Source organism: Kryptolebias marmoratus, linkage group LG23, assembly GCF_001649575.2.
Source record: "Kryptolebias marmoratus isolate JLee-2015 linkage group LG23, ASM164957v2, whole genome shotgun sequence".
NCBI classification, from domain to species: Eukaryota; Metazoa; Chordata; class Actinopteri; order Cyprinodontiformes; family Rivulidae; genus Kryptolebias; species Kryptolebias marmoratus.
In genome coordinates this window covers 6753155-6778909 of record NC_051452.1, presented here as the reverse complement: position 1 = coordinate 6778909, position 25755 = coordinate 6753155, and the positions used below count along the sequence as shown (strand labels likewise).

The window sequence follows — 25755 nt, the reverse complement described above, 5'->3', positions numbered from 1 at the left end:
TGGCGCCATTTAAAGTGACATAAACAACCTTTACCACAACAAAGAAATAACCGACCAAATCTCTGCTTCACAGTGTACCCTTTTTTGTTATATTCAGTAAAATTATACTTTTAAATCCTGCAATAAAAAGACGGTTAAGTTTTATTTTTCCTGACATTAAAGACAAATCCAGAAACACACAAATTTAATGTTAATATTATCACTAAAACGTGTTTTAAATCAATTTTCTATCTAAATATTTTCCTTATACAGACTGAAAACAGTCATATTTAATTCCTTCTTAAAGAAGAGGACAATTCAGACAACTGCAAAAGATTTATACCAAAATCCTTAGAGAGTAAACCAAGAAAATTTAAAGCAGAGTTTTACACTGATATATGCAGCTTCTAATTCCTGAAATCTTTTAACATTTTATTTAATTTCCTTTATGACCTCTCAAAAACAAAAATCAGAGCATCATCTTAAAATTAAAGGTATTTTTAATTTAAACCCAAGACTATCCCACAGGTTAAATCTTTATAAGACTGCAGAAACCTTCCATAAGGTAGAAAGAATAAAGGGAAAAACTCAGTTTTATGTACATGTTTTTAATAAACAATTTTAAAAAATGAATGAAATGTCTAAATCCTGCTTTCAATATTCTATTAAAAATTCATTTAAAGCACTCTGTGTGAAACATTAACAATGATCTGTGAACAAAACGACTCGTGGATGCTGTTTTGTAAAAAAATTAAAAGTACAATTAAAAGAAATTCCTGTTTTGTAGTGAAAGCGGATGCCTCGGTGCGATAAATCAAACACAGGAAGCAGAAAGAACAACAGACAGGAAGTGGGCTTTTTTTAGATGATATCGTTGTTAATTTTCTTCTTTAAATGTAATTTAATCTAAACCTACAGAGGCAGTTTGTTCCTAGATTCTGTGGACCAAACTTGGGATTGTTGCAGTTTCCAACCTGACCACTAGGGGTCAGTAATCGTCCCACACGGCTCCTCAGAGTTTTCTCAACTGCCTCGATTTTCTTTTTAAACAAATTGAAGTGCTAATTTGGTAAGTTGTGGGTTGGTGCTGAGCTAAAACCTTCTGAAAGCACAAAAAAGGGCATCCTGAAGAAAAAAAGTCCAAACTACAAGTTTGGATCCAAACTACAAGTTTGGATCCAAACTACGAGCAGAAACTGGACCCAACTAATACTTGGCTGGTAATTGGTGCTTTCTTACAGCAGGACCAGTCGCCTCCGTCTTCAGCTCCTGCTGCTGACGGTGATCCAGGTCTCCTCTTTGGGTGAGGACACCAGCTCAGAACGGACTTCGGCCACTTGTCCCTCCAGCTGGTGGAGCTTCAGCCGCCGCACCACCGTGCTGAGAAGGACTGTAGCGACGGTGTAGGCAAACCTGAACGGAGGCCAAATCAAACTGATCAACCCTGACGGGTGAAAAGCACATTTTAGCTTTAAATGATAAAAAAATAAAAACAAGTTTTACCCGAGTTCTGGACAGGTCTGGTTCCCTGAGAAGCCGAGCAGGCAGAAGCTCTTCCTGGCTGATTCTTCCTCAAATCGGTCTGGATCAAACCTAAAACATGTCAAAGCCAAAAATCAAACACAGTCACACACAATCTGTTTTTCCCCTCAGCAGGAGCTGAAGTTTCATGTCAGCCGAACCTGTACGGGGTGCTCCACGTGTCGGGATCCTGCAGAACCACTCCCAGAGCGTAGATCACCAGAGTCTGAAACATCACACAACGGTTCCTCCTTCAACATTTGTTGTGGAACCCAGATAACTGATCACAGAAACATTTATAAATGACAAATGTTTACAGACTGATGGGAGAAGAAGAGGAGATGCTGCACAGAGGAGAACATCTGGAACAACTTTAAAGAGACGAGTTGCTGCCATGAAAGTCCAAACTATCCTTCTTTCACCCTCAAAAAAAGTGGCGCAATTTCTCTATTTCAACATTTAACATGTTTGCTGAGCTCCACTGTGAATAAAATATGAGTTTATAAGATTTTCAAATCATTTTTTTTTACAGTTTACTCCTGTCTTTGGAATGAGGGTTGTACATGAAACATGACTTTGTCGTGAAGTCCAGTAACCAATAAGGTGAACCCATCTGCCTGAGGCCGTGAGCCCTGGGCAGCAGCACATCTCGTACCTCTTTGGGGATGACATGTTGATCCACTTTGCCCTCCACTTCCTGAAGCCGAGCAGCAACGGGGGTCAGCTTGGCGGTCCGGACCGTCTCGTTGAGGACCTGCTGGCAGTATCTTTCCAGAGACAGGAAATGAGACACGATGGAGACTTTTGAACAAACCAGCCGTTTCCGGGTGTGTCTAAATGTGAAGGACGCCTGCGTTTGCTGCTCGGGATCAGGCACAAGGCCGGCTTTCACCTGAGCTGAGGAATCTTGTCCAGAGAAACTGGATCAGAACCCAAAACGTCCTCCAGCTCCTTGTACAGCTTGTCCTGGACTTCCTCTGAGGTGGACAGGAAGTGAAGCGCCCAGATGCACACTGACAAAAACAAGACAAAATACATAAAATCATGAGCGTTATGTTTAGTTTTTTATTTTCAGTTCTTATGCAGGTCACCTACGGTTGGCGGTGATGACACATCCAGCCAAAGTAAAAACCATGCAGTCCTCCATGATCTGAAACAAACAGACACTCAGTTCAGAGAAGCCCTCGGTGTCAACGGTTTTAATCCAGATTCTCAGACTCCACCTGTCGCTCCGTGAGGCTGGACTGAAGGAGACCGTCCACGAACACTGTCTGCTTCCTCTGGGCTTTCCTCTCCTTCGACACAGACAGCAGCATGGACTCCATCTCCGACAGAGCTGACCGAAGACAAAGAGACCGTTAGAGATGCCACACGGCCCTGAAACCTGACGGTTGTGGATGGATTTCCAAGAACTCAAAGGAACTTGTAGAACGTCCTTTTAGGGATTGGGATTAAGACATTTAAAGACAAATTGTCACTTAGATTTAAGACAAACTACTGGCTAATTACCCATCAGTCAAGAGGCACTGTTTGGCTTTTAATTCTATATGTTTTGAAGATGAAGCAGGAGGCATTTCAGAGGTTTTAATCTACAAATCTGCCACTAGATGTCTTCAAATCCCACACAAACACACCTGAATTTACTTAAACGCATAAGAGAGAATCTGCAGCATAAAACCACAACCAGGCGGGACAATTTTACTCCATTGTGAAGTTAAATATGAACTTCAACATTGAACCTAACTCCACACCCTAAACCGAAGGGATCAGGTTCTTTGACGGTGCTGAGTCCAACTGAAAGCAGACACTGAATCAGCTTTTATTGTTTGACTAAAACCCTGATATTCTAATACATGTCGTGTGGAAACAGCTGTCTGCAGGGTAAAACAGGTCCAAGTCTTCTCCCTGCTTAAAAAACCTCAAGTTTTTACATGTCTATAACGAGCACAATCTTCACTTTCAAGGTGTTTATTTAAAGGTTTTACAAAGGATTATTTCTGAGCTCGAGTGAACTTTCTACCTCTCTTCTCCAGCCTGAAAACACACAACAAATCCTGAAGACAAACAGGATGACGGTTCATCGCTTACCCGCCTCGTAATGAGCTTTTCTGCTGGCGCTCTTCTCCAGAGAGCCGTCCATGTAGCCCTTCCCGATTTCTGACCAGATCTGGTGGCGTTAGAGCAACGGCTCATCAGAAAACTACAAGACGCAGAAGAAACACATCTGGAATGCAAAACAGAAGTCTCGTACTGCGTCGTGGTTCTTGCGGAAGGAAATGACTTCGGCATCGCATCTGAAGCGCTCGCCCAGACCGAGCTGGGTGACGGTCTTCAGGGCCAGACCCAGCAGGTGGGCGCACAGCGGGATGTGCTGGGCCTCCGGGAACGAGCTCCACTTTCCCACCAGCTCCTCCACCACCTGGAGCAACGGAGACAGTGTGAACTTAAAATATTTCACTGTTTCCCCCGCCCCCCCTTAAACCAAACTGTTCTGGAGTGAAATCGGTTGTTCTGATCAGCGGGACGAACCTTGAGAACAACAGAGAAGTTGTTCTTCAGGCTGTTGTTGATGGCGCTCTCGTACAGCTTCTTCCTGATCACCGACTCGTTGGGCCCCCCACCCATCCCCGACTGGTAGCTGAGAAGCGACTTCAGCATCGTCTCAAAGGAGTCGGCTGGGAATCAGAAGCAGCAGCATTTGGTTACCTGGCGTAAGAAGAACAAGGCTCCTCCTGTGGCAGTGAGCACCGGCCACCTTACTGGTGTGGTTGGGGTTGATGTGCTGCTGGAGGGGCTTCACGGAGCCCAGGCTGACCACCGGACGGCCACCAAACCAGAACGACGCCACAGATCCAAACTCCTGATGCAGACTGACCAGGAACTCGTGCAGACTGCCTTTGTTGACGATGTCCTGCAGGTTTCCGTCCCTGAGGACGCAGAAGAACCCAACGTCTGATGACGCACACATTCATGTCTGTGTTCTGATGTTAACAGCAGCACGTGAAGACGTAAAACAGCTGCTCGGGAGTAATGAGGTTAAATAAATGGAGCATTTCTGTGCCCTCAACTCTCACAAACGCTTACTGAACCCGTGTAGTTCGCTCAACTCAGCCTGTCTGGTTAACTAAGTGAGCACTCACTATGGCAGGCTGTTTTACCATAAAATTAAAATCACACTCCTATCTCTGTTTAAAGTTTTAGATTTCAATAACAGCATTTTTCCTGATCACAATAACATTCTTACTTATCAGAATTCAGATAATTACAAGTCAAATTTACAGTTTAAGATCCACAAGTAAAATATGAGATAAAAAGTGTCAAGAAATCCTTAAAAAGTTTAAGCGGTTGAGTTAACAGGTAATGAACAGCCTGGATATGTATTGCAGATATTTTAAATAACTTTTAATTACCATAAAGGAAATTATCCTACATTTTAATATGTACTTGAATTAATAGAGTCAATTATATTTCAGTTCTGACTAGTAAGGATGTATTGTGACCAGGAAAAATAGTAAATAGAGGTAGGAGTGTGATTTGATTATATAAACAAACTGCCTGCCATACTTTGGAGCAGAGTTGAGCGTGAAAATGAGCTGCTAGCACAAAGGTAATCTGACAACTTACTTCTCATCTGTGGGGTTGAGACCTGGGATACCAGAAGCCCTTCTGGATGACTGAAAACATGATTGGAAACTCATTACCAGGCAGTGTCCTTGAAATAACGTGTCAATTTAGCTACTACTTCCTCATTAAATAACAAACAATGATGTTAAAGCATATTTATGGTAAATTAATCAACAATGTGTTCGTATAAAAATCGGCGTATGATTCGTAGAGTTGTAAATTAGTATGTTTTTATATTTCTAAACGTCTATTTTACCATTAGAGCTCACTTTAACATCATTACGTTGTTCTTAATTCAAAACACTTGCTGAATGTTAGATTAAATGTAAGCCGATAACTGCATAAGCTCTTAAATACGCTATATTTTAAAAATTACGAGATATGAGCCATGCTAAATTTGTGTAAAATAGACGAAACCTTAAATCGAGCGTTCTCTGCACGAAGACTGGCGCAACAGTAGCCTTGCAGCTAACTATGCTAACTAAGTTTTAATTAAGTCACTTACCGGGTACAAATAAAGAACAGCACCGACTAAAATGATGACAAACGTCACAGCGAAGATGGCGAAGTCCAGCATGGCTGCGGTGGTCACTCTTTCACACGTTTATCGGGATGTTTTTAGCAAAAATGATAGCAGTTACCACGTCAACATTGCCTTTTCTGCGGTTGACCACACAGCCTGGATGGCAGGCGAAAGTAATCGAGCTCAGATGGCGTCGCTAATGACGCAACGACGCATTGATCGACGCAGCGACGTAAGGCGGAAGTCAGACGAGCGCCCCCTTTAGGCTGTATTCGGTAAAGCTTCGCGTATTTTTTACGTCTTTGATCTCATTTTAAATATTTACTTTTTATTACATTTTGCTGTAATTAGTTTTTTGATGCCTAAAATAATAATAATTTTTAAAAAAGCAATCTTGTATTCGGCGGGGAGTAGGCGGGGCTTAAAAACTCTGGCTCCAAAAATACAAAATGATGGCTTCAAATTTGAAAAAGAGGAAAAGGCAGAGACGCTTTGTCCATCTCTTTTATGTCAACCTGTTAAACCTGATTGCTTTTAAACAAACATAATTTCTTGGCTTACATTTTAACGTTACATCATATCAGTTCCCAGTCTATTTTAACTCACTTAAGCTATTAAAATAATTAAGTCACTTGTAATGTGACCTGATACTTAAATCCCACTCTGCCCTTTTTTTTTTGTAATTTTCCACATCACCAAATAATGGATTCCCTTGTCTGAACAGCCTGAAAATTAACAGCTCAGTTTTAGTTGAAGAAACTTTTCCTACTGTTTTTTCCAAGCACTATCGTTTTGTATTGTTGGATCTGTTAAAAGGCTTTATTTAAAAAACAGATGAGCACATTTCAAAAATACAGAAATAATTCATAATTCAATCACAGCTAAACATGTGCAAGACCTCAGGAAAGCTGTGACATAAAAGACGACATGCAGGAAATGAATTCTTTTTTCATCAGGCAGTGATTTCTGATTTGTCTTCGGGCTTCGGAGGTTCGATCTCCATGGATCTCAGGTAACCTGAAGCAGAAGGAAAAGATGATTAAATTTGTTGTTTTGATTGAGAGAACTTTACAGCCTGGACCTTTTATGTTTTTTACCTTCAGTGTAGTCCGTTTCAGGTCTGGTGGCAATCAAAATCCAAGCCAAACCCACCAGCAGAGCGACCACCAGGTTGATGGTGACCCACGGGTGAAGAACCTGATGCTCCGACCCCGGAGGCCTGCGGCAGAAGCACACGAGTCCGAGGAGTCAAAGCCAGGTTTCGTGTTGGTGTCAGAACATCAGATTTTCGTGGTGGACTCACCATAACGTCACGTTGACGGAAGCGTACAGGTTGATTCGATCGCTAGTCATCTGCTGGCTCAGAGAGAGGACCAACGCTGAGAAATACACTGAGGGGAAAAACAAAACGGCACAAACCGTGAGATAAAAACAGCCGTCAGAAGCTTTAAGACCCTCCGAGGGAATGATGTGGACTCACAGAATGAGGCCAGGGCCACTGGATCGAGCGTGATGAACTCCCGCAGAGCCACAACGCCTTTGGCCAAATTCACTCTGACAACAAAACAGTTTCAGTTTTTTATTCCTCAAAGCAAAAAAAACCCCACAAAGAATCATTTTTATCGCCATCAGATACACCAACTCACCCATCTTTTCAATAAAAGCAACAGTTTTAGTGCTTCATCTGTTTAAGCGATTCACCTGTCGAAGGTGGCCACGGCGCTGATGGCCAGCAGCATGTAGAGCAGGGACTGGGACAGGTAAGCCAGGCTGTGGTACTGCTCCAGCAGGTTGGTCAGGGCGGTGAGGTGCTGCCCGGCGAGCGTGTACACCACCACCACGTTCCACACGGCGTAGCCGGCCAGGAAGCCGTGACAGTACAGACCGAACACCCTGAATCACCAGCAGGACGGGAAAAAACTGTGTTTCTAACTTAATTCAGCAGACTTTTTAACCATTTGTGTATCCAAACATTCAGCTTATTTAGGAAATAGGTGCCGGGACTTTTGGTTTTCGTAACTTTTATACTTATGTCCAAATATTTTTCCTATAGAAACACATGGAGATCAATTCAATTAATTCAGAAACATTCTTTTCTTTGAAATTGGATTCAACAAACTGACTCTATATCTGTCTTCTTATGCTAATTTCAACCTTTAGCTTCCCTTTTGCAATTTAAAGCTTCTGTTCTGCTACTTCAGCTTCTATCTAGGCTTTAATTACAGTTAGCTTTTAGCCATTGTTCTGCTTTTTTAAGCATTAATGGCTGTGATTTTGTATCAGTTATGCGTTTCTCCTTACCTGAAGCCTTCATGTACCCTGATGGAAACGTCTCTGGTGGTCCAGAGGGGCTGCATGTGCTGGAAGTCGGCCATGTTGTCCGTCTGCTCGCTGGTCTTCCTCCAGTCTGAGCGCTCTGCAGCCTGGAATCGCTCTGCACAGAAACACTCGTGTTCAGGTTCGTGTCAGAGCTCTCTGTTCCAGCTCCACGTTTCCTCTGACACTCACTGCTCCTCTCGACAAACACCTTCCCGACCGGCTGACTCTGACCCTGCGGAGCCGAGAACAAGGCATGCTGGGGGATCGGAGACGAGGCGTCGGTGATGATGTCGTCGTCTTCGACTTCCAGCTCGTCAGGAAGCTCAGCCACCTTTGACTTCCTGTAAGAGAGAGGAATATGTGAAGCTTTTTAAACACCCGACTGAAAATAAGCTTCTCTCACTTTTTCTTCTTGGGTTTTTTGACGACTTCCTCTCCGTCGGTGGTCTGATCTCCCGTGTCTCCGTTGACGAGGTCAGCTTGGTCGTCTTCTACGTCTGAAATCGGGACGTAAAGTAGATTTGAACGACCACAGTGAGCTTCTCAGGATGCTTTTACGTCAAACGCCGAAGAGGAGCGGTGTGATTTCACCTGAAGACGCAGTTTTCTTCTTCTTCTTTCTTCTCTGTGTCGTGGCGTCCGTCGTGGTTTCGAGGGTCAGCTGATCTCCGACCTGAGACGCCCGCCGGCTGTCGATGCCTCCCATCTCCACCGCCTGATCTGAGGACAGAAAGGAACCAATCCAACTTTCACCAACTTCCTGAAAATCAAAGGCTGCGAGCTCAAAACATGGAGGCAGCTTCTGCTCGTTTCATTCACGGTTCAGATAAACAGATTTGTTTTTGGTGAGAAAAAGAAAGTCAATAAAGTTTCTGCCTCACACTGAAAACAAAGCAAAACTAACCCATTCCACCTTTAAATTCACCGTTTATTTAACCCCACTCTGTTCGTTTCTTACCGTCCAGATCACCCATTCCAACCATGTCCTTCCTCACCCTCTTCTTCTTACGTTTCGGTGCTGGAAGCTCTGAATAAAATTAGAAAACTATCTGTGAATCAAATCAGGGAGAGCAGCTTCCATACGTGTCGACTCTTGACCCACCTGTCGTGTCTCCGCTTCGAAGAAGAAGAAGAAACAGAAGAAAGGTTCAGTTTTTATTCTGTCTTTATTTCACAGAAGCTGCTAAAAAGAAAACATTTTTCCTACCTGGACATTGTGGGAAGAGTTCGCTGTCCTCGCTGAGGACACAGAGACAAAACACACAAATCACTTTTCTTCCATTTTTATTTTAAAATGTTCAAAGTGGCAACAAGAACCCGTCGACAGAACGGGTTGTAGTTTTGAATTAGAGTTTCTGTTGGACTTTTAGGATATTTTATGACCACATTAATGGGCAGATTTAATTTTAGAGCCGGTCAACAGAAAATATCTACCATCAAATAAAGAAAGAACAGATCTGCTTTCAATACGTCATCCCGCTGTTAGTTTTCTTTTTATTATTGATATTTGGCAGCTTATTGAGCTTCTTCACTTTGACATGCTCCAGTTTTACTCTGAATTATTAAAATAAATAAATAAATACATATATATATGAATGAAGTGAAGCTGTTTAAACTCCGGCGAGGTTTATTTATCAAAGCTTTCCCCTTTTAGTCAAATTAAAAATGTGTAAATTTTACATATTAGATCATAAATCTGGAACAATCAGTTCTGACCAGTGTTTTTACTAAATACAATATAGAAAACAAAGAATAATTATTATAAATTGAAGATTTGTTTGAGCCAGTTTTATAAAAATCAAACTAAATAAAGAGATTTTTGACAGTAAAACTGCTCTGACTTTAAGTAGTTTGTGAATCGAACAACTTGAACATTTCTGTTTCTTCTGGCAATAAGAATCCAAGAAAAAAAAGAAAAAGTTTAAATGTTTCTTTTGACAAGATCAGTGAAATCTCATCTTATAAAACAAGAAAAGCACGTTTAAAAAAACATTTTTAAAGCCCAAACACTTCCACTTTAACCTGGACTCATCTGGATCTGGATTTATACGTCTATATCTCAGTTGTCTGAAATAGTTTAAATAAAAACAATAAAAATCTTACCATCGTCTTTCGGGCCATTTCAGTCAAGACTCAAGTGGGAGTGAAGCAGCAGCACATTCTGACTGCTAAACCCTCGGCTAAATCTGCCAGGACTCAGGATTACTCAGGGGTCAAAGGTCAGATGACTGTTTGTTCAAGAGAAACGCAAAGGAAGTGCATCGGTGGCGTCTGGTTTAATCTTTTTGACGGCACCTTTTTATTACTTCTTTTAATCTATTTTTGTGCTTTGTGACAAAAGTAGTATTTTAATTGTTTTTTAAATCTAATTTAAGTCGATATAATGTAAATAATGTGATCCGGCGTTCACGTTTTTTACTCAACAAGGTTTTAACAATTTGCTTTAAAACTTTTGTCGACAGAAGAAAACAAACAGAAGTTCATTATACGTGTTTAAAAAATTATTGATTTGATAAATTAGGTTATTTATGTATTGTTAAGTCTGTAGTATGTTAAAAAAAAACAAGAAATAAATAACTCGCTGACCCTTAAAGATCTGGATACTAATGGCAAAAAGTACTCGTCAGCCTAAGTTTTGAGCTCTGGACTTAAAAACAAACAAATCAACAACAACAAATCAGATTCAGATCAGATCAGGACTAAAAACACTGAATATTGTTTAACAAAAACAGAAAATCTCAGTAAAATCTGCTTCCATTGGATCTCAGAGGTTCAGGATCAGCAGGTTCTGCGACTCTGGAGCTACAGGTGTGTGTTAACACAACGCCAGGGTGGAAAGACATCAGCAATGACCTCAGAGGAGCCCATCAATCTGGGAAGGGTCAAAGGTCATTTCCAGACTACCTGGAGTTCATCGTTATACAAAGTGGAAGATTATTCACAAGAGGAGACATTCCACACAGCTGCCAATGAAACCAGGAGAGGCAGCAGATTCACCCTGAAGGTCAGACCGTGCAGTGCTCAGAGAAATGAGCTCCATCTCAGACTCTACAGGCCTCAGTCAGCAGGTTAAAGGTCAAAGGTTAAGACAGGACAGTTAGGAAAAGACAAATATGACTTGGGTTTCTAAAGTTTCAATCATTCTACATCCGTCAAGCACGGTGGTGGCGGGCTGATGATTTAGGACCTGGTCTAGAACCAGAAGGTTCCTCGAGGTCATCCGAGCCACACGACTCACCACAAACACAGCAGTAAAACCTACAGACCTACAAACCAAATCGGGCAGCCACCTATGAGGTGGACTCTGTTTTTTTTGTTTTAAATCACACTGGTTCTGCGTTTTAAATTACATCATAGTTTAGTTTGTGTGACTGCATTTACTTAATTTGTAAATCTCCAAAGCACTAGTCTACTTTAAATACTCTTATAATTATTTAAAAAGGCTGTAGTTACTATTTACGACATAGTCCAGGTGATTTACTGACCTGTGGAAGAGGAGGCAGCTCCCTCGCCCTCGTTTTCTGAACATTAAAAGAGAAAACAACGATGTGTTACAACAATAACCTTCATTATATTATTACCAATACAACTCAGGGGCTTCAAACTAGCAAAACAGCGTTTATTAAACAGGTTTAGCTAACAGTTTCCTCCACAAAAGGAGCAGGCAGACGTTAAAAAGTGTTTAAAATGCTCACATTTGAGTCTACCGCGTTCATTCTTCGACTTCTCAACCAAAAACAAAACAAATTAATAACTCGCCCAGTCACATTTTTACCAAAACACGTCCATTCTTTTATGAAAACATCCGTTTTAAAGCCCACCAAAAAGCAGTTCGTTTCCTAGCAACGTCCGTTACCCGGATGTACGTACGCACAGCACGTACGCGCTTCAGAATAAAAGCTCCCCTTCAAAGTAAAAACCAAAAGAGACGACTAAATGACTAAACGAGTATTTGTACGAATTAAAACATGCGTTTCTTTATTAAAGTCACAAACTGGTGTGAATATTTTAGTGCCTGTGCTTAAATTGTGCTTTTGTTGTATTTTATTTTGAAAAACTTTTTATTTACACGTTAAATCAATGAAATGAGACACCAAACGAGTTATTCTTCTAAAAGAAACACTTTTTTGGCATGCAATAATAGATTTAGGCTACAGTAAAACACAGAAAGCAAGACACAACGATAGTAACACTTTATTTTCTAGAATGTAAACATTAAAAAAGAGCATAGTGAAGAGCAGAGCTGAAAATTACTGTATTTTTTTGCAAATTAAAGCTGCAATCAGAACAGAATTTTTTTTTAAATCAAATTAAAACACCCTGTAGCTCCAAAAAAGATGGATCAATTGGAGTCAAAATTCAAAACTGTGAGACTCTGACACAGTTTCAGGGATTTCTTAGGGCTTCAGTCCAGCTTTGTGTTATCTTCTGGGATTTAAAGCGAATTAAGAACCAGATCAAAGTATTTACATTTTTTGCCTCAAACATCCAGTTGCTGATCTTCCAGGCTGCGATTCTTCATCTTTGTGAAAATAAATAAATAAATAAAAGTGACCCAAATTGGTTTTCCCGTCCTGCTCTCTGCTGTCACGGTTCGGCGGTGGGTCGTATCCAGCTGGCAGGGACCCACTGAGGCTCGTCCTGCGCCTTCATCACCGCCGTCAGCAGCTGGACGCAGGAGTCCTGCAGCTCGTCGTTCACGATCACCTGATCGAAGAAGTGCCAGAGCTGGGACTCCATCTTCCTCGCCGTTTCCTCCATCTCCTGGAAATCTTCATCCTGTCGACAGAACCCCCCCCCCCCACACACACACAAGAATAAATCTGATTCCAGTTTCGAATTTCTGAGACAATGATGTCACCAATAAAGTTTAGAATTTCTGTGACATTGCTAAATATCTCTTTTTAGCTCACTTAATCTGTCAAAGATACATAACGTTAACTTTTAAAGGCTGCTTTTAAAAGGAACAAAGTGTGAAAAAAAAATCACTTTATTTGCACAACTTTGGGGGCAAAAAAATGGTAAAAAAAAAACTATGAAAGCCAAGTTTTAACCACAGATAAAACAACTAGTTAATGAGTTTTTAGACAAAGTGATGTTAGGTTTCATTGCTAAATAAGTCAGAGTATCATCGGCATAACATCGTATCGTCTTTTATACAGTATATCAACCACAGAGGTACATTTGGACAGTAAAATAAGGTGCAGAAAACATGGATTCTGGGCGTACACGCTTCCTGAAAATCCGACTCAAATCTGATCTGAATGTAGCCCCTACGCTCAACCGTCAGAAACACTGAGAGCATTTCAGGTGTCTCAACGTAGACTGGTTTGTTCTAAAACTAGTTTGTGCCGAGACGCTGTGTTTCGGACCTCAAACGGACCACTTCATTGGTTTGGTTTGTCACTTAGCACTCTTTTACCAATGAACCCCAAACATATTGTGGTAAAATCTATATTATAATGTGTATTATCTTATGGATTAGAGCATTTCTCATGAATGAAGAATAAAGAGGTCTCCATCACGCTTCATTTCATTGACCGCTACTCAAGCACCATGTTTGAAGCCTCGAGTAATGAACCATTTTTTAAATCAAGTGTCGAAGCTCCAAGCCTTGATCACCCGTCACTAGATGTGCCCTCATTATCTTGGTGGAGAAAGTAAAACAAATAAAACCTCTTGATTTTGGAATCGAACCAACACAGAAAAAAAAGTAAAAGTTTGTGATGGAAAAGAAACTGGGCTGATACAACTAAACTTGAGCAGGATCGCTGGAAAATGTGTTTTATGACACTGGAAATAAGGAACGGGAGTTATTTTTAATGTATTATAGTCAGGTGAGAAAACAAAACTAAGGAAAGTGACTTCGACCAGCTTAGGGAATGAAAACGACCTTCAGGAAGCTCACTTTAAACGGTCGGTTGACGTAATAGTTGGTGGTGATGTAGGCGTCTTCTCTGGTCACCCTGAGGCGCTCCAGAGGAGGAGGCTTCACGTAGATGATGAAGGCTTTCAGTTCATGGGTCCTCACTGCCTGAACAGCCTAAACATTGAGACAAAGTCAGATTAAACCACTTTGATTTGATCTGACAGCAGATGGTTTCCTCCTGAAACCGGACTCACGTTCGGCTCGATGTCGACGACGCAGATTTTCCCGCTGTTCAGAACTTCCTTCACGGCGTCGACGCTGGTCCCGTAAAGATGCCCTTTGTACTCGCCGTACTCCAGGAACCTGTGTGGACACACGTTCTTCTCTTTTAAAAACGTACAAGTACAAGGAGCCCCGCAGCTCAAGGTGAATCAGTCCAAATGAAGGACTTGGGTGGAAACCAGCAGCACCTGTTGTTGTAGACCATGCTGTCGAAGACCAATCGACTGGTGAAGTAATACTCTCTGCCGGGCTCCTCGTACCCTCGGGGGGCTCTGGTGGTGTCTGCGGGAGGGAGGCAGAACGACTCTGAGAGACTTTTTCTTTTTAAGACGTTACATTAATCAGATCAACCGGAACCAAGGCCGTACGATGAGAAATAACTGAGCTGAAGCAAAACCTCGTCAAAAACACGACGCAGGATCTCGTTATCAGTTAGAGCTCGGAGTACGTGTTGGGGATGACTCTCAGCAACTACTACACCAAATCTGAGCTCAGTATCTGTAGAACTGACAGATCGATTATCTGTGGTGGCCATTTTGAATTGGATTGGTTCCAAATGTTAATAACTTTCTGAGAGTTTCAGTAAAATCTGCCGAGTGGTTCATAGATGAGATATTTTGCTAACAGACAGATATAGCTTTAAGCCACGAGGGTCAAAATAGTCAAGTTGGAGGAACTCGCGGGCAGTTTTGAGGTTTGTTTTTCCAGTTTTAGACTTTCAACAACATAAACACAACATATTAGTGAAATGATAAGATGATAAGTGAAAAAAATTTTAAACTGTTGTAGATCAAAAACATAAAAAGCCTCCAAAACATTTACCTGATTAAAAGAAAAGAAAACTACAGTTCTTTGATTTGTTGGAAAGCACATTTGAGTCTATTCTCTGGTGAAAAAAAAACAGCAAAATGAGTCATTTTTCTTCAAAAACAGTCATTAAAAACAGCTCGTGGCCTGGCTGCAGACCCATGAAATAAGAAGTTTGTTGGCTCACAGGTTGTTTTTTTTTTAAATCCTTCAGACTCATCCGACCATGGATGGCCCATCCTAAAAGAGTCGAAGAACTGAAAAAGTGTAGCGGGCAGTCGCTAAAACTGATTCACGGAAAGTTTAAAGGAACACCAGTAAAGGTGAATAAATTATATGTAGTCCAATTTCTTTCTTTTGGTTATGAAACACTCCCAATATTTAGCCAAAACTCAACATTTTGGTAAAAGGTTTGTGCTCCTTTTTACCATGAAAAAGAAATAAAAACAATAAAAGTGGTTAATTAAAGATGAAAACATTTTTTCCCCCATCTGCTTTTCTGGAAAACTCTAAAATTATAAAACATTTCTATCCAAGACCATTCTTAAATTGGACCACACAAAATCCCTCTGAGGGCCGCAAATGGCCCACGGGCCACCATTTGGACACCCCTGTTTGAGATAATTCACAGTGTGGCGCTCAGGATACATGTTGGGAATCACTCTCAGCTACTACCACACCAGATTGTAGCTCAATATCTGTGAAACTGTGCTCACTAAGTTCGATTGGCCGAGGCGGCCATCTTGAATTAGGCTGACACCAGTTATGTATTCATCCAGCGGTTACTTTCTGACAGCTTCATTAAGACAAACCCACAAACAGGTATGGGCAAAACCATTATCGTCCTCCCCGGCGGGTGACAATGATCCGAATCGGCACAAAAACAGAAACCTTTCATGAATTTTTGCTGTAAATCCAAACAGGAAGTAATGACGGGTACGTACGAGGTATGGCTCCTTGGAAGATGTTCGGGTTCATCTCAATCAGACGCCTCCGGAGTTCGTTCACACCCACACCTGACGGACCTGAGGAGGAGCCCGTTCACCGTTTCAGGATTTATACTTAAAGAAATACTCCTGATCATGGTTAAAATGGTCGTTTACAGGTGAAACTACGAGTCAAGGTTGTTTTTAGAGGAGCTCTAAAAGCTGCAGCATCCAAACTGATTCGGTACCTAAGAGGGCGATGAGGCGGTGCGCGTTCTCCGGGTGGCGCTGGTAGCGGACCACCTCCTCGTAGGGGGTGTTGAGGGAGTTGTAGCAGCTACTAGGACAGCGGGCGTGGCAGGTCGGCTGGGCGGGGCCGTGAGAGCGCCGCCGACACAGACGCACGCTGCGCCTGAAGCCCGCTGCCGGCGAAATGCAAGAACAATGCAAGACGTCAGGGACCAAAAAGATCGAGGAAGGATCGTTTCTGCTTTAGAGATCAGATATTCACCCAAATATACTCCTTCTATGTTGCTGCTGAAGTCATCATCCTCTGGAGAAACGGGACCAGGAGCAATCAGGAGCAAATTAACAGAAGGATGGGAGAAAATATGAAAACTACAAACAAATACATGAAGCTTTTAAATGAGTAAGTTATTTTAAACAACAACAGTGAGCATTAACAACATCAGAAGCATAACTTTGCATCAGAAATCTGCAGCTTTGATGAAAAAAGTTGCATGTTTAAAAAAAAAAAAAAAAAAGCATTTCTGCGCTCTAATATTTCACACAAAGACTTGGTGCGATCTGTTAGCTCTCAGAGTATGCATTGGGAGCAACTCTCAGCTACAAACACACAGAAATTTAGCTCAGTATCTGTAAAATCAACTGAGATTTAGCTATTTTAGCTAGCTGCGGCGGCCATCTTAATTCAGGTTGACCCCAAATGTTGATCAGTTGTAGATCTACATCCAGTGATTATTTCCTGGGGGTTTCATTGAAATCCATTCAGTGGTTCAGGAGATATTTTGCTAACAGACGAACAAGGCTGACGCCAACAGGAAATGCAAAAGTTTTGGGAAAAATCTTTGTGCAAACGTGTCGAGCTCAGAGTATGTTTTGTGGATGACTCTCAGCTGCTACCACGCCAAATTTTAGCTCAACATCTATGAAACTAACTGACTTGTGGCCATTTTTGTGTTTGTAAATTCAGTTAGCTGTGGCGGCCATCTTGAATCAAGTTGACTCCAAAAGATAATCAGTTGTACACAAACATCCAGTGGTTGCTTTCTGAGAATTTAATTAAGATCCATGCAATGGTTCAGGAGATATTTTGCTAACAGAAAAACGGGCACACATAGACACAGGCAAATACATTATCGCCCGCCGTTCATCAGAACTTCAGATTACAGTTTAATAGGAGTTGGCCGACAGATTGGTGTGGTAGTAGCCGAGAGTCGCCCCCAACACGTACTCAGAGCAAATCTTTGGCTTCACACTGTTAGGAGTCGACACCGTCTGTTAGCAAAATATCTCCATAACCATTGGACGGATTTTAATGAAATTTCCAGGACATGATCACGGGACATACATCTACAACTTTTTACAATTTGGAGTGAATTACATTTAAGATGGCCGCCTCAGCTATCTTAAACTTCACAGACACTGAGCTCAAACCTGAGGTGGTCGTAGCTGAACTAACCGTCACGTCTCAACATACGGCCTAAAGGTTTTGCACGAAAGTGGCGGGCGATATGCATTCCTTCGAGGACCGCTAGGAGTTTATTTTTAATCCATCTCTAAGTGAGGGTAATAAAACAAAACTGAAACAGGTCAATGAAAACAAAAAAAACGTAAGATTTATTGGGAACAAAATGAGCGTAAAACAAGAGGTTTTCCCACCTTCCCTGAGCTCCTCTGGCGATTTTCCCGACAGAAACCAGGGAAAAGACAGAACAACGTTCCCCATGAGGAACAGGAGACGAAGCCTGGATTCGATTTCAGCCACAAGTCAGACTCAGCAAAGACTTACCTACCAGATTCAAAGGCCTCCTCGTCTGCCACAAACAGAAACACACAGAGGAGAGGACAGATTCAGCAGACAGAAGCAGAAACATGAGCCGACCAATCACCCACAGGAGCGACCTTCACCTGCTTCCACACATTTCTCGTCGATGGCCATCATGTCGTCCTCTGTCAGATAAAAAAAAAAAAAAAAAACAGATTTAAAACCCGAGCTGATCTGGCTGCTCCCTGAACGATGCCCCTCCTTACCTTCGTCCACGGGGCTCACTGCAGGCAGCGGGGGGGAGCGAAACAGAGAAATCTGGTCAGCGAGGCGGTTTAACAGCGCCACCAGAGACAGGAAGCAGTTAAAAGGACTCACGGGTCTGGACGCAGGCGTGCGGCTGGTAAGGCTGGGACCACCAGGACTCCCTCTGCTTCCTGCAACCCAAACGGAGAGGAGGGTGACGCCAAGGCCTGACAGCTCCGGGCGCGAGTTCGTGTCCACGCTCAGCTACTACCACACCAGAGTTCAGCTCAGTCTGGAAACCTGACTGATAAACTGTGGCGGCCATCTTGAATTGGACTGACTGGAGATGGACGTCCAGTGAGTTCCATTAAAATCCCTTCAGTGGTTCATGAGATATTTTGCTAACAGACAGACGCGCAGCTAGAGCTGACAGTGGAGGTCATCTATTTGACGCTTTTGGTTCTTTTCTCAGTTTAGACTGAGAATCTAAACTAAAACAGAAAGTAAAGACTCAGAATTCTGTTCAGCATCGACTGCATCGTCAAACTTAACCCCCCCCCGCCCCCGGCTTCCGTTTGGAAAGCCCACAGACGTCTGTGAGGTGAGTGCGCGACGGACCGTCTGAGCAGGTTGGCGGACGGGATGAGGCCGGCGCAGGCCAAGCCGCAGGGCAGCTTCTTGGCCTGCCACCAGAGGGCGTCCGTCTGGTCCACAATCTCCAGGATATCGCCTCTCCGGAAGCTCATCCCGGCGTCGGCGCAGGGGATGGAGGGGTCCTGCTGGGGGCTGTAGTCGGTCATGGCTCGGACGTAGAGCTGCGGCGCGACAGGCTTGTTTGGTGAAAGGTTGTAAAAACAACACAAAGAAATAAAAAAAAGCGTCGGATTTACCATCGTCTGGTTATGGACTGGCCTCTCCGTGATGGGAATGACCTTAAACATGATGGTGCCGTGGGACCGAGCTTGCTGATTGGACAAGAAAAACATCCAAATATAAACTTTAAGACAAACATTTCAGCGCCTTTACTTTCCTCCGAGATACTACGGGACACGGGACATTAGAAACGGACATAAATCGGATAAGAAAGACACATTTGGTCTCTTTTCAGAGGTGATATCCTGATTGAAGGAGCAGGAGAACCCACCACCACCTGGATGACCTGCTCAGGCTCCATCCCGTCCACAGGGAACCCGTTCACCTCGATGATCCGGTCCCCCGCATGAAGCAGACCTGAGCACAAAAACACAGATTAAAATAATAAACCAAACCTGGGCCTTTAATGGACTTCGGTAGATTAAATCATGAAAACCTCCTAGAGGAGTACACGTTTGAAACGAAGATGAGCCGATTTAGATCCGTTTTTAATCATTGATGTTCGTCATCGCTGTGGTTTTAAATCTGGACATAAACTCGTATTTTAGTCACACAGGAACATGATAAACATATAAAAATATTATTAGAATATAAAACTGAAGGTAATTTTGACTTTAATGGCAGCAACTCGTCTCTCTAAAGTTGCTCCAGATGTTCTCCTCTGTGCAGCATCTCCTCTTCTTCTCCCATCAGTCTGTAAACATCTGGAGCTGAGGGAGCAGATGTTGCTCTAAAACCTGGAGATCCTTTCCAGGGGCACTAATGCACCCCCATACCACCAGAGAGGCAGACTGGATGGTTTGGACCCATCTGACCTCAGAACAGTTCTCCTGTTTGGTCCAGAGGAGACACATCTGTTCACATCTGGCTTCTTCTCTGCCTGATAGAGCTTTAAGCAGCATCTGTGGACGGCACGGTGAGCTGTGTTTACAGACAGTGTTCCTGAGCAGAACCAGAACCAGCCTTGACCTTTGACCTCAGAGATTTCTACAGATTCTTCAGATCTGTTGATGATTTTATGATCTGGAGATGATGGAAATTTAAAGTCTTCTTGATTCTCCATTGAGGAACTTTATTCTGAAAATGTTCCACCATCTTTAGACCTTTTTTACCAGCCTGAACCTCTGCCCATCTTTACTTCTGACAGATTCAGCCTCTAAATCCTCTTTTTATCCCCACTCCTCTCACTGACCTGCTGATAATTACCTAAATTAGATGCTAAATGCTCCTCCAGCTGTTTCTTATTTGTTTAACTTATTTTTACAGCCTTTAGCCGCTCCTGTCCCAACTTTTTCAAATGTTATGTTATGAAGTTCATTTGACAAAAGCCACAAAGCCCAGAGAGGCTAAAGGAGCAAATATTGTCTTGAGGGAGAAAATAAAAGCCTCACCGCTCCGATCAGCCAGCCCTCCGTGAATCACACGAGCCACGAAAATCTCCCCAGTGATCTCGTTTCTCTTAATGGTCGCTCCCTACAACAGAAACAGGAGAAAACGTGTCTTTTACCGGGGAGCAGGAGCACGTCGGCTGAATCAAACCACACGAACGAGAGATGAGTGCAGTCTTTGGAACGGTATGGAAGAAGATTTAATTCAAAACGAAAATGGAAGGACGGTTATGAAAAGGAGGTTTTGGACGATGGAGGAGCAAAAACACGATGAGTGAGACGGCTTTAAGTGACCCAGCAAAGCTCACGGTTTGGACAGTCTTCGTCGTCTCATCTTGGTTTCTTCTTCTTCTTCTTCTTCTTCCGTTGGTTTGATCGGCCTCCCTTCCCGGAGTTCAGCTCGTCCAGGACGCCGTTTGTGACCGGACATTTGGACGCTTCCTTGTGTTTTCTCTGCTGCAGAGGAGAAGATCTGGTTTCCATGGCGGCCCGAGGAGATCCGTGGGAGGACCCGGAGAGATGGTGGACGGTCTGGGAGGTGGAGCTGCTGCTGCAGGAGGAGGAACATCTGGACTGCTGTGTGGTCGGCTGCTCTGAAGGCCTCGGAGTCCCGGAGGTGGTGAGGAGCGCCTGCAGCCGGTCCACGCCCTGAGTGAGGAGGACCAGAGACTGCACCGTCTCCGTCATCAGCTCCGTAGCGGCTGCCATCTTCTCGCCGAGGACTTTGATGTCCTTGGTGCTGCTGTCCATGGTGCTGGCGGCCAGCCGCACGGTCGTCCTCAGCTCGTCCAGACTGTCCTGCTTGGCGAGCTCCAGGGGGTTCTCCTCCAGCAGCCGGCGAGGACGACTCGGGCTCGGCGGAGCCGTGTGGACACGAGGACTTTGGAGGCTTCGGGGCAGGCCTGGTTGGAGGTCGCCGCAGACGTTGGGGTAGAAGGGATGAGACAGGGTGCTGGTGGACGGTGCTGCTCCACCTTCACCGTCCAGCTCGTCTCCAATGAAAAAAAGAAACGATTAATCTAAGAAGACTGGATGGAGGACAGACTGGTGGAAACTCGAGGCGTCGTTTCTCTCCTGGAAACGACGTGTTTTCTTACCGATCCGAACAGAACCGTAGATGGAAGGAGCCGAGCGGTTCAACCTTTCCTCCAGGAGCAGATCGGAGAAACAAACGCCACAGCGGCTCATCGGCCGTCGACAGCAACCTTCGAACCGAGGCGGCGGGGACGTTCCGAGTCCTGCTGGACGGCTCAGCGGCTCGGCTGGCTGGACGCCACAATAAGAGAGGCGGCGCCCGTTCTTCACGGGGGGACTCGGCAGGCCGATGCTCCGGGCAGAACCGAACCCGGACCGGGGGCTTTGCAAACAGGGAGCACCGAAAAACTGCGAGACAACAAAGTCGCTCAGAGGAGGAGTTTCAACAGGTTCAAAACGAAGAAGGTGGAAGCTCACCAGAGACAAAAAGGGACAGGTTTCAGTTTGACCGGCCCATCAAACAGTCATTGAACGCATCATAGCTGTGTTTTCAATGAAGGTATATCTGCTGGGTTTCCATTTAAATACCTCCAACAGACACTAAGTCCAGCTTACTGCAGCAGGAAACGGCAAGAAAGGTTTTCAGAGAAGTTGCTCTTGTTTTATTCTTTCAAGCTTTAAACTTCCATCTGTCAGAGGACATGTCAGATTTGAAAACATCGGTTGGAAAACTTCCATCTGAACTAAACTGGATTTAGCATCGAGGAAGAAAAACACAGAGCAATGCTAACCGTGCTAATTCTGCAAAACACCAAAATAAAACGTGAATATCAGCCTAAAAATGTCAGCATCATCAGATATTTTCTCTTTGCCTCATGAGTATATTAGCGTTTACAGGAGATGACTGGTTTAAAAATCTGACATATTTCACATTAAGTCAGTTTTATGTTTTTTCATCAAGGAAAATTACTTTTTAGTCGAGTTTAATTTGTTTGAATTCTTCCTTCCGGGAATCTGGAGGATTTTATTTATAGATTTCCACAGACATGAAGAAACAGCTCAGTGATGTTTAGGAGAAATTTTAAGTTTTTCTACCATAAATAAGTAATTATAGAGAGAGAAGCAGATCTGAGCTGCACAAAAATCGGTCATCGGAATCAGCCCGATAAAACTACAACTGGTGCATTTAACCTTGAATTTTTTAGGATTTTAAAAACTTTTACTTTAGCAACTACTCAGGGACTTTATTTATTCTTTCATACACAGAATTGTTTTAAAATATTTATTAAAAACCTCCAGTAGTTTAAAGTGGAGAGCTTGTTTTTTTTGTAAATCGATCTTTTATCAGTGCGAGTTTTGGTGCAGATTTGTGTAAAAACATTAAACTCTTCTTTTGTTTTGGGATCAGAAAAAAATGGTTGTTCGATCCCAAACCTTCCCGGTTTTTATCGAGTGTAAAACCCGCAGCGGTTGCTTCACGTTCAGCTCACCAGAGGCTGCTTGTTTTTGACCAGGCAGACGATCCGGGTCGCCTCCTCGTTGTCCGGCAGCTCGTCCGGGACCGGCGGCAGGACGGGCTCGTAGTCCTTCTGGGCCACCGTGTCGTGAGCCGAGAGCAGAGCCTGGAAAAGACGAGGAGCGGCTCTTTAAAACGAAATATATAAACAATAAAGAGGTGATTTTAAACTCATTCTGATGCATTTCTTCTGATTTTAAAGCAGATTGTAATCTTTAAAAAAATGGTTATAAGTACCACTATCCACCTTGGAAGGCGGGTGATAATGTAACTGTCTGTGTCCAATTAACTTTTGGAATAAAAGTCAAGATGGCGGCCGCAGCTCATCAACTTTAGCGAACACATAAATGACTAAAATGGATTCTGTTTTACAGACATTGAGCTGGAGTTTGGTGTGGTAGTAGCTGAGCACCATCCCTAACATCCCTTAGATCTCACTTAAAATCTCAGAGTGTGTGACGGGGATGAATCTCCGCTACTACCACACCAAATCTTAGTTCAATATGTGCAGAACTGACTGAGTTAGAGCCATTTGAAGTGTGCTGTGGCAGCCATCTTGAGTTGGATTAACTCCAAAACTTTATTTTAATTTTAATTATTAAAACACTGATTTTCTTTTTTGTGTTTCAATTAAAGAAGGTGTCGACGTTACGTTTATAAACAAAACTTTAGGCACTAAAACGTGTGAAGGTTTGAAAAAGTGAGATTTAATCTCACGCTGTTCCCCACTCAGGTGGAGCCTCACCTGCAGGTGAGGCTGGCGCAGGAGACCGTACAGCTCTCGGGCCTCGTCAGAGCAGCAGGGCAATGATCTGAGGTCTATCAGCAGCTACACACAAACACACACATTCAGTGCGTAACAAACACAACAAGAGCAAAACGCACAACTAATGAGACCAACCTGGAGCGAGAGTCCTGAAGCGTAATCCAGCATCGGGGCTGGGGAGTCTCGCAGGTACCTTTGCAGGCACTCATACACCTAAAAACATCAAATAATAAATAAAAAGCACATTTTTTATCCTCACACACTCCAGTGCTGTTTAAGGGAAACATCTATGCTTCCACATCATTATTAAAAGGGTTATTTTTTGGGAAAAAGCAACATTTTTGTTTATTTATATATTTATTTATTTTATTTATGCATTTAGCATATTCATGAATTCATCCTTTGTTTTGGTCAGGAGCGTCACACGTTGTAAATAAAAATAAATACTCAAAAAAGTGAATAAAATACTGATGTTGTCGTTTTAAATTTAGATTAAAATCCTTTAAGGACTGTTGTTTTACAACTTCACGATTATAGAACTTTTCAACAGATCCTCAGAGATAAAAAAGACCCTTTGAGTTCTAATTATTGATTATTAGTGATTATTGCTCACTTTTCTCTCTCTGTCACTTTTGCGCCGTCAAACTTCATATTTAAACTGTGGACAGATCTGATGCAAAAAAAGTACAAATTTGAAACTAGTTTGACTCAGATGGAGCAAATAGTGGGTGCAAATGATGAGCTAAATGTGGAGCAGAAAAGACGAGCTGCACAGTCTTAGTGAATCTGTGAGAACGACTTAGGGGAGACTTAATGTTTGATGAAATTGAATATTTTTTAAATCATGCGAAGAATTTTGTTTTCAAGAACAAAAGATAGTTTTAATACCAAAGATGCCACAGTTTGACACCTAAAATAATGATTTTGCATCAATAATGTGATTAGTTTGGTGTTTTTTTTCATCAAATCAACTAAAGAAATGAGAACAAATGATGTCTTTGTGTCACAAAAACCCTAAAAGATCCTATTTAAAATCAGTTCTCTTTTATGTCAACACAACATCGCTTCATTCAGGAGCCTTTTAGGACAGAAGATGAGTGAAAAAGCAGCCGAAGACTTTCAGAAATCATTCAGAGTGCTTTAGATCACATTCATACACCGATGGGGAACATTGGAGGCAGTTGGGGGTTCAGGGTCTCGCCCAGGGACACTTTGACACATGTCTCCTGCCAGGAGTCGAACCTCCAGCTGTCTCGTTGGAGGACGACTGCTCTAACCGCTGATCCACAGCCTCTCTGACAACCAAGGGATGAGTCAGGACTGAGTTTTCGGACCTTGAGCAGCGACTGCAGCCAGGAGGAGGTCAGCAGGCTGTGCAGGATCTCGGCTCCGTCGATGTCCTGGCCTACGGAGCGCCTCACCTCGGCCACCACGTCCGACAGAACCTGACGCAGACCTGCAACAGAAACCTTTCAGTCAGAGCGGAACAAGGCAGACCCAGCTGAAACACAGGAGTCCTCCTCACCTTGTTCTCCGAGCTCAAAGGGGGGGTTGACCACCTCGGCCTCCATCGCCTGCCTCATGGGCGCCCCCGACCTCTGACCTCTGACCTCTGACCCCGACCTCCTGAACGCTCAGTCAACCTGGAGACGAACAGACTCACCTCAGAGGGCTGGAGGAAAGCTTGATCCTTCATCATACTAACAAAACTAAAGATTAATATTAACACATTTAGAATTACTAATAATTTTACTCTTAAAAATAAAAAATAATCTTAATTTTCTCTCTCCATACTTTTAGCAGCTGCGACATCTCGCTCAAAGTCCAGTAAAAGACAGGAAACAAGGTACTGTTTGGATTTCGGCTGCTACGGTGGGGACGAAACGAGCCGAGGCTGGTGAGATATGGGCGACAAAATAATGTGCATGGCCAAGAATGCAGCTCTGCAAGCCGTGCACGCCAAAATAAGCCGCCATCTTTTTTAGAAACTGGTGAGTTGGAGTAAAGTTCTGCCTGATTAGAACCGGTTGGAGTAAAGTTCTGCCTGATTAGAACCCGTTGGAGTAAAGTTCTGCCTGATTAGAACCCGTTGGAGTAAAGTTCTGCCTGATTAGAACCTTTTGGAGTAAAGTT

At 43.1% G+C, this 25755-nt stretch overlaps 3 protein-coding genes across 8 annotated transcripts in view; all 3 read right to left on the bottom strand.

Moving 5' to 3' along the window:
* Nucleotides 1–571: 571 nt before the first annotated feature.
* Nucleotides 572–5825, bottom strand: LOC108249001 (cytochrome P450 20A1). Its single transcript, XM_017438094.3, has 13 exons — nt 5630–5825; nt 5125–5174; nt 4261–4427; nt 4030–4175; nt 3752–3919; nt 3589–3667; nt 2724–2836; nt 2596–2650; nt 2393–2513; nt 2156–2267; nt 1662–1726; nt 1483–1572; nt 572–1392 (listed from the first exon to the last, which is right to left on the bottom strand). The coding sequence occupies exons 1-13, from the start codon at nt 5699–5701 to the stop codon at nt 1242–1244; spliced, it is 1389 nt and encodes a 462-aa protein (XP_017293583.1). The 5' UTR covers nt 5702–5825; the 3' UTR covers nt 572–1241.
* Nucleotides 5826–6444: 619 nt separating this feature from the next.
* On the bottom strand, nt 6445–14993 carry LOC108249011 (transmembrane protein 237B-like). 3 transcript variants are annotated; one of them, XM_017438129.2, is made up of 14 exons: nt 14989–14993; nt 11452–11487; nt 9174–9205; nt 9069–9082; nt 8925–8993; nt 8558–8686; nt 8370–8463; nt 8156–8307; nt 7949–8081; nt 7349–7540; nt 7128–7201; nt 6951–7038; nt 6745–6866; nt 6445–6664 (listed from the first exon to the last, which is right to left on the bottom strand). In XM_017438129.2, exons 3-14 carry the CDS (start codon nt 9179–9181, stop codon nt 6600–6602), a joined length of 1140 nt encoding a protein of 379 aa, XP_017293618.1. In that variant the 5' UTR covers nt 9182–9205; nt 11452–11487; nt 14989–14993; the 3' UTR covers nt 6445–6599. The 3 variants fall into 3 exon arrangements, with proteins under 3 accessions (XP_017293618.1, XP_017293616.1, XP_017293617.1); XM_017438127.3 differs by lacking the exon at nt 14989–14993 and adding an exon at nt 11662–11844; XM_017438128.3 differs by lacking the exons at nt 11452–11487; nt 14989–14993 and adding an exon at nt 10070–11404.
* The window catches only part of mpp4b (membrane protein, palmitoylated 4b (MAGUK p55 subfamily member 4)), an 18409-nt gene continuing 4796 nt past the window's right edge, over nt 12143–25755 (bottom strand). Inside the window, exons 2-22 of one of the 4 annotated variants that reach the window (XM_017438123.3) lie at nt 25148–25265; nt 24957–25078; nt 23758–23835; nt 23602–23685; nt 22831–22962; nt 20369–20450; nt 19249–19334; nt 18995–19069; nt 18723–18919; nt 18237–18295; nt 18125–18142; nt 18002–18043; nt 17887–17907; nt 17753–17767; nt 16362–16403; nt 16099–16272; nt 15869–15949; nt 14306–14399; nt 14090–14198; nt 13875–14009; nt 12143–12745 (exon numbers count right to left, since the gene is read on the bottom strand). In XM_017438123.3, coding sequence (XP_017293612.1) covers nt 12554–12745; nt 13875–14009; nt 14090–14198; nt 14306–14399; nt 15869–15949; nt 16099–16272; nt 16362–16403; nt 17753–17767; nt 17887–17907; nt 18002–18043; nt 18125–18142; nt 18237–18295; nt 18723–18919; nt 18995–19069; nt 19249–19334; nt 20369–20450; nt 22831–22962; nt 23602–23685; nt 23758–23835; nt 24957–25078; nt 25148–25205 — 1896 coding nt within the window. In that variant the 5' untranslated portion in view covers nt 25206–25265 and the 3' untranslated portion in view covers nt 12143–12553. The remainder of the gene's footprint in view (nt 12746–13874; nt 14010–14089; nt 14199–14305; nt 14400–15868; nt 15950–16098; nt 16273–16361; nt 16404–17752; nt 17768–17886; nt 17908–18001; nt 18044–18124; nt 18143–18236; nt 18296–18722; nt 18920–18994; nt 19070–19248; nt 19335–20368; nt 20451–22830; nt 22963–23601; nt 23686–23757; nt 23836–24956; nt 25079–25147; nt 25266–25755) is intronic. The other 3 variants (XM_025011116.2, XM_017438124.3, XM_037973777.1) reach the window with 3 other exon arrangements.